The 7,626-nt window shown below is 36.3% G+C and overlaps 1 protein-coding gene across 1 annotated transcript; it reads left to right on the top strand.

Moving 5' to 3' along the window:
- Window positions 1–3,426: 3,426 nt before the first annotated feature.
- Window positions 3,427–7,341, top strand: LOC106295489. Its single transcript, XM_013731442.1, has 15 exons — window positions 3,427–3,745; window positions 4,013–4,140; window positions 4,224–4,289; window positions 4,378–4,491; window positions 4,943–5,011; window positions 5,095–5,151; window positions 5,283–5,336; window positions 5,413–5,475; window positions 5,567–5,629; window positions 5,762–5,917; window positions 6,012–6,167; window positions 6,280–6,360; window positions 6,459–6,520; window positions 6,608–6,726; window positions 7,069–7,341. The coding sequence occupies exons 1-14, from the start codon at window positions 3,580–3,582 to the stop codon at window positions 6,690–6,692; spliced, it is 1,320 nt and encodes a 439-aa protein (XP_013586896.1). The 5' UTR covers window positions 3,427–3,579; the 3' UTR covers window positions 6,693–6,726; window positions 7,069–7,341.
- Window positions 7,342–7,626: the final 285 nt, after the last annotated feature.

The raw sequence follows: 7,626 nt of genomic DNA, 5'->3' as shown, positions 1-7,626 counted from the left end.
AGACGACTTAATTATAAATCTTCCAAGACTTCCAGTTTTATGTTCATCTTTTCCTCAATTAATCACTCGACAGTAAGATATATAACTTACCGGCGGCATGTTCAACGAAACGCCTCTGAGAGAATGCGCGCTAGGGTTTCCTCTCGGATCTTAAATAGAGGAAGCGGCTGTGAGAACGGTGGTGAGAACGACGGTGATAACGGCGGAGAGATAACCGGCGGTGAGAACGATGAGAATGATGGCATAGAGAGAATCGACGGAAATCGCCTTCGAAATCGCCTTTGAGAGAAACGGCTTCTGATTTTCGATAAACAGTGAAAAAAAAACACCTTATATATGGCCGGTAAATAATCCGGTTAGGTTTAAAAGTACATTGTAAAATTAAAGGTTTGGTCCGGTTGGACGACTTACTAGTAAGTCGTCCCAGACCCTAAATTTAACCCCTAAACTAAATTGACTAAATTAACTAACTAACCACGTTATAAATCCGTAGTTATACTTAAATAGTGTTTACTATACACAGAATTAAAACACTTAGGTAAATTTTAAAGTTTTCAAAAAAACATTTATGCATTCCAAAATCTAACCCTAAGAACACATACAATACTACAACATATGTTGGCAAAACCTAAACCAAAGAATATCATGACACTACTTTCACTCATCTATGTTGAAAACAATTAACTTTTGTTATATCTTAATTTATATCTCTTAAAACATATGTTAATTACATGATTTCAATTTTTCGCTTATCAAAATATTTTTTACAAAATTTTTAAATTATTTCTAAGTAAAACTATTCCAGATAAGTCGTCTGGACGACTTCCTGGAAAGTCGTCTGGATGACTTACTGGAAAATCGTCTGGGCAGACGACTTACGGGGGTTAGAAACGTAAAAAAAATTCGGTTATTTTGCTTGTTCACAAGGGGTTGGTTGTAATTTCAATAGCCTTTTAGGTTACTTTTGCATTTGTTTCAAGTTTGGGTTAACCTTTGTGTTTGAAATCAAGTTGTGAGTCATATTTGGCAATTTTCCCAATATCATAACCACAGAAACTGGTTACTAAAACCCAAATCGTACAACCTCAAGAACAAGCACGTTCATTTGGTAGTTTATTATAGAGAAATTGGATTGCATGTACATAGCAACACCGAAAATTAAGTTTATAACTATAACAACTCTTTGGCTATGATATTCTTTGTATAATATGTATAACGACAAAAAATATTTTTTTCCACGGTTTCGTCTCACTCTCATCTCCATTGTTAATCTCATTCTTCTGAAACTTTTTTTTTCTAAAATTTATATTAATCATGTGATCATTTTATTTCATGATCATTTAAAAGTTTTACGAAATTTTTGGAAGTGATATTTTTCATGTTGTGTAATCATCTGATCCAACAACTGTTTCTAATCATGTTTCTTCGTATCTTTTGGGTTTACAATTTTACTACTTTTCAGTATATGTGGATTAAAAAGCAGAGGATGCATGAACTATTGGAGAAGATGAACAACACACATTGCGTTGTACAATTCCATTTGATAAACATAGACTAGTACAACTCAACATGTATTGTTACATCATCTCCACGCCTCCTCCTACTCCAAGCAAAGAATCAAGGTATGTTCTGTTTGATTGTATAGCATAAGGTTCCATCGACTCTGTTTCGTCGCCATGGATTATTAGGAAATTAATCCAAAACAACGTTTCTTTTGCAGATCTGGTTGGAACAGTCTTCGATGAGTCGCAAAAATGGTACGTTCAGACAATTGTTGGTTATTCGAAATTAATGTTACGGGGTTCTATTTGGATCCTGAATAAGCAAAGTTCGCATATTTGCCTTTGTGTTTGCCGCGGTTTTGGCCACCGAAGTTTCTGGGTTGGAAGAACAACTCTATGTTGTACCTGATAAGACTAGACTATAAGAGATACATATATAGTATAGAACCAAGTATGTGTACTAGTTTTTTTTCTATTGAAATATAGTGATGGTATATTCATTTGTGCATATTTGCATGTTACTGAAGTATTGTCTCTATGCTTAGCATGTAATAGATAGCACAATTCTTTGTAAGTCATAACCGCGCAATGGCATAGTCACGCAATAGATGAAATCCAACTTTGTATCTAGTTAACTTCTTTGTATGACTATACTATAAGGTATGTAGTATAGTATGTCTCTTTCACTTACATGTGTTACTTGTGAGCTTTTTCAGGTGTGTGTTGTGATGGTTGTTCTCCTGAAAGTCAATGCGATAGTGCAACTTAATCGGGGAGACACCCTCACAGAAGCCTCCCCTGGCATCGCAACATAGACATGTGCGGTTGCAGTTTTTTCCATCGTCAATTCGGACCTACTCATGCAATGAACTATTTTATGTCATTTGCTTTCATCTTACATTAGTATTTATGTATTAACCAATGATGTTTCTTTTATTTTTCCCGACATAATGCTTCTCTCTATCATGTAAACTTTGTTTCGTGGCTGCACCTTTGGGACAAAACTAAACTTGATTCCTAGTACGGTTGTTATGTACGTTAACATTTCTAAGCTTTCACACTAACTTTGACCCTTCCTCCAAATTGGTAAAGCATTGTCAACATACACAAAAATAAAAAACTTATGTGTTTGTGTGGAGTATTCTATACTATGTCGTAACCATCTATAATATAGTTTAGTAATGGATGAAACCCAACTTCGTAATTGATTCAATCATTTGTGTGACTATATTATATGGTATGTAGTATAGTATGACAATTTTTGTAGTGTCAACATCACGCGCACGTGTCTTGAGAGACATTTCGATCACATTTGTATGTAAATTGTCTCATCCGTCCTGTATTACTGTAGCATGAACATATTCTTCATTTTTTTTTCTACTATGTATATTCAACAAATTCACTCTTTATTATATAACCAATAAAGTAAATGGCAAAACTGTACTTTTTCTACGAAAGAGATGAGCTAAGTCCTAGATCCAAGTTTTGCCAGTTGCGTAGATTATTCACCAAGACATACTACCATGTTCTGGATCAAATTCTTCTATTCGCAAGATTAATAATATGTTGCTTTGCTAAGATGATTTATGTAATTTTAGATGAATATTATTCTTCTGATGACTAAATTTATTTTTGAAAATAACACTGGAAGGTAGTTGAACAAAAAAAAAAAAATTGACCGGTCAAAATGTTTTTCACGTTTAAAATAAAAATAAAAATAAGAAATAATCGTCAGCCTTTGGATGGTTGCCACGTCATTAATATAAAAAACAAAGAAGTAGATCCGATGATCACCACGTGTCGGTCACGACACACCCACGAAGACACGATGTCAAAAGACGAACCTTTTCTTCATCTCTCGTCGATCTTTTGTCCTCTTTGCACGCTCTTATTGTTTTTTCTTTAAACACGGTGAAAAGGAAAAATTCTACGGTCCCGTGGTCAAAAAAGCAGAGCTCCATAAATATAAATAACACATAACGAGAAAGAGAGGAAACGTTTCTATCTTCTTCGTCTTTTGTTGGAATCTCCGTCCCTTTTTTTTTGGTTTGATCGGTTCGGTGGTGTGAATCTAGACATGGCTGCTGCCAAGCTCGTGGCTTTGTTACTTCTTCTTGCCTTGGTTTTCACCACCACTGTCTTCGCCGATGCCGGTGAGGAGCCGGAGGTTGTGGACGCCGCCGGATCCGACGGCTCCTCTAAGATCCAGCTGGATCAGCTTAACGCCAAGATCCGAGCTTTAGGTTAGTTAGCGAGTTGCATTCGTTAGACTTTTCCCTCCAATAGAATCATTGCAAGTTTTGATTTTGATGACTGGACGCTGATAGATTATACTGTTCAGCTTGTTTTGATCATTGACTTTAAAATTGGTAGCTTTTTGGATTGGTTTCAGATGTGCATCGTTTGAGTTTCTCCTCATTGTTGAATTGCTTGCTATTTTTTGTGTGATTGTTTATGACTTTGATTAATGAGATTTATTTATGTGTTGTGTTTTTCTTATTGTTGTGTAGAAACCCAAATCGATGAGAAAACCCGTGAAGTTAAGGGCAAAGACGATTTGGTAGCAGAGAAGGAGAAGCTTCTCAAACAGAAGGAAGACAAGATTGCTTCTTTACAAACTGAAGTCTCATCACTACAAGTATGCATCTCATGGTTTATAGATTGTTTTGATTTTTTGATATGTTGTGGCTTACACCTGTTTTCACTTCTTTCCACAAAAAGGGATCATCTGATTCTGCAAAAGAGTTGGGGAAGGCTCAAGAACGTGTTGTTGAATTAGAGAAGCAGGTGAGACATTCAAGTTTGAGAAATCAATCTGTTAGAATATGCACACTGGCAATCTGATTTTATTTTTGTTGCTGCTTCTGCCGTTCAGATAGAGGTACTCAGAAACTTCCTGGAGCAAAAAAACAAGGAGAAAGCTTCCACCGAAGCTCGGACCAAGGAAGCTGAGAAAAAACTAAGTGAAGTAAACTCAAGCCTAGAAAAAGTATGTTTATGTTACTTTCCCTTGTTTTCACTTTCCTTTTACACATGTCCATTTGTATTATTCTGAATTGCTTAGCTAGTAGTGCCAAGGAAAGTGGTGGATTTACGTTCTTTAAGTCAGCTCTAGCCTCTAGCTAGACTTCGTTTAGGTTGAGGTCAATTATCTTCATGCTGTTGGCATGTAGCCTCGTCATGGTCTTTCTGCAGTTTCCATTCTCAGCTGTACTAGATCAGTATGAACTTCTTGCATGATTTGATACTTTATTTGATCTAAATCTAGCCTGGAGTTGAATGTAAATTCTGTAGAACATGTTTCATGATGTAGTCTGAGTATAATTTTTTAACCGTCCCTGCTCTATACCTTCTACCGTGCCTGTATTGATATGTACTTTGGATTGAGCTGATAGTACTCTCCTGAAGATGTTATAATTATAGTTAATGATGTCTTGCAGCTTCAGAAGACAAATGAAGAGCAGAAAAACAAAATAGGGAAACTTGAACGTGCTATTAAGATGGCTGAGGTATAAGTAACACCCTCTTATTAAGTTAGACTCTCCCTACGCTTTTGGTTTCTTCCTCACGTTTCACTTTTTTTCCATTTCAGGAAGAAATGTTGAGAACGAAGCTTGAAGCAACCTCAAAGGCTAAGGCACTCCTGGAGGTAATCGTTTGACATAGTTTTGCATTTGGTTATCTCTACAACTATTTAGGTATCATACATTATTTTAGAACAATATAGGCAAACTTGAACGTGCTATTAAGAGATCTAACGCCAATTATTTGTTCGGTCAGGCTCATGGTTCGTGGCTTCCCCCTTGGCTTGCTGTTCACTGGAGTAGCTTTCAGGTATGGTTAATGCAGGTATCTTTTTTTACTGTTTTTTAACATAGCCAGTTAACTTTGCGTATTTCATTTACCATAGAGTTATACCGAGACACACTGGGAGGCCCATGGGAAGCCTGTTGTGGAGACAGTCATTCTAAAGGTGCTGTTTTAAATTTCAGTCTTATTGAGATTAATGCCTCTAATCAGCATTGGAGCATCTGACTAATGAAGTTTTACTTATTATCTATTAGGTCACCGAAGCAAAAGCTCAAGCTGATAAGTGGGCTGAACCACATGTGGAAACCATTAAAACTGTAAGCATCTTCTTATTAGCAATTTAATTTATTTTCTGGGATTAGTTAAATGCCTCCATCTTCAATGAGTCACCAGTACAGAGTTATAATTGGCTCTTATATTCTGTGTGTTTATGACGCCCCTACTTGCAGAAATATATTCCAGCGGTCAAGGAAACTGTTGCGACGCATGTTCAGCCACACGTCCGAACACTATCCATCAAAGCCAAAGAGGCTTACCATGCTTCCAAGAGTGCTGTTTCCCCTCACATTGTCACGGTTCAAGAACTTGTAGACCCTTATTATCAGGTATAGTGTGTATTTTATCAGTTTATTCTTTTAACCGATAATTAAAATACACGTTATTTCAGCTATTAACTTAATGTGTATTTATCCTTTCCAGGAGGCTAAAAAGTTTAGCAAGCCATATGTTGAGCAAGTGGCAACGGCCACGAAACCACATGTTGATAAAATCAAGGTTGCCGTAAAACCTTACACAACCAAGGTGGTCATCGTTTACACAGAGTTCCTTGAATCCGCCACGACTTATCATAATCAGGTCTGAAATAATGAGTATTTTTACAAATATGAATCAAAATTATTGCCAACTTCTTGGATATATCAATGAGTATTTGGATTTTAAAGCTAAATTTAACATGTTGTCTGCGAAGGTCCAAGCCCATGTTGAACAGAAACTAAAGAGTCATGAGCTGACAGAGGCTTTTGCTACCAGTGAATTTGTTTGGTTTGCGGTATTTATCTTTCCTTTCTTACAGAACATGTTATGATTTCCATGCTTTAATTGGTTTCGTCTATTTGTAACTTGATATCTAAAATCTTGTCACTGCAGGCTTCTGCATTGCTGGCGTTACCCATCTTCTTTGCATACAGAGTGCTTGTTTCCCTCTTCTGGTGAAGTCTCCTACTTAACTCTTGATTGTTAATGTAAATACTTGATCTCAGAATCATGGAGATATCTCATGTTATTTTTTATTGCAGCACAAAGACAAAGACACCTGTCAAGCACCCTCATCACCATGGTCGTCGTAAGACCAAAAAGGGTCACAGTCACGTTGAGAAGTGAAAATTCATTGTTCCACGTGCTCAAAATAGTTGAGGTACACTCACGTTCTTCTGACTAAGAATGAACATATTTGCTTTTTTTCCATGTCATGCTTAGGAACTAGTAAGCCATTCGAGGGACATCTTCTCTCTCTCTTGGAGGTAGTTACTATTATTTTAGTTTCTAGCCACAGAAGGAATCGTTTAGTCTAGTTAGTGTCAAGATGAGCAAAGCGTATATAGTGTTAGTAACAGAACCAAACTTGGATTATGGTTTGTCCTTATCCGGCTGATATGTGTAATAAAGAGCCTTGTGTGATACTATATAACATTATGCGATTATGTGTTTTGTCCATGTTTATCGTTTCTAAAATCTATTTGGTTATTTACTGTGCCAGGTAAGAGATTAAAACGCCTTTGTCGCGGACTCTTCTAAGATGATGTGGTCACCGATCTGGTTGCTTGTTGCCTTGTTGGACTCTGCTCTTTGTTCAAATGTGTTGGCCTCTTTCTTTTATTATTTTGTGCTGTTTTGGACAAACATTCAGTCTTTTTTTACACAGAATATTATTAGACAATACTAGAGAAAATCTAGCAAAGCTTGGTGTAATTTTAGTGTATTTTTACATTTCACGTTGATATTTATATTGGGATTTGTTTCACGTTGTTTCTTTCTTCTATTCAAATGATAGTTTTAACATGTTCTCTTTTTATGAAAACTCAACACCTGGTGTAATTGTTTTTTTTCTGTCAAACAACTAAACTCTTTGTTATCTTGGCTGAAACATCCGTTGTCTTTACCTCGAACTCGTTATTTTGGGAGGGATTGGGACAGCTAATATAAAAGTCTGACCAGAGAGTGGAACTGGAAATAGAAACACAGACTGTCAAGGATTTAGTAGTTAAGTGGCTTAGCATGTTCTCTTAAATGTTATACTGTTATTTGGTCTGATCAA

Source organism: Brassica oleracea, chromosome C1 (genome assembly GCF_000695525.1).
Source record: "Brassica oleracea var. oleracea cultivar TO1000 chromosome C1, BOL, whole genome shotgun sequence".
Lineage (NCBI taxonomy): Eukaryota > Viridiplantae > Streptophyta > Magnoliopsida > Brassicales > Brassicaceae > Brassica > Brassica oleracea.
Note: the sequence above shows the minus strand (reverse complement) of the source record. Positions and strands in the feature narration are given on the sequence as shown.

Excerpts from the sequence above, each read along its gene's own strand:
- LOC106295489 (XM_013731442.1), top strand. The coding sequence starts at position 3,580 with ATGGCTGCTGCCAAGCTCGTGGCTTTGTTACTTCTTCTTGCCTTGGTT. Across the intron at positions 6,168-6,279 it reads CCACGACTTATCATAATCAG|GTCCAAGCCCATGTTGAACA; the intron begins GTCTGAAATAAT and ends TTGTCTGCGAAG. Across the intron at positions 6,521-6,607 it reads GTGCTTGTTTCCCTCTTCTG|CACAAAGACAAAGACACCTG; the intron begins GTGAAGTCTCCT and ends TTTTTATTGCAG.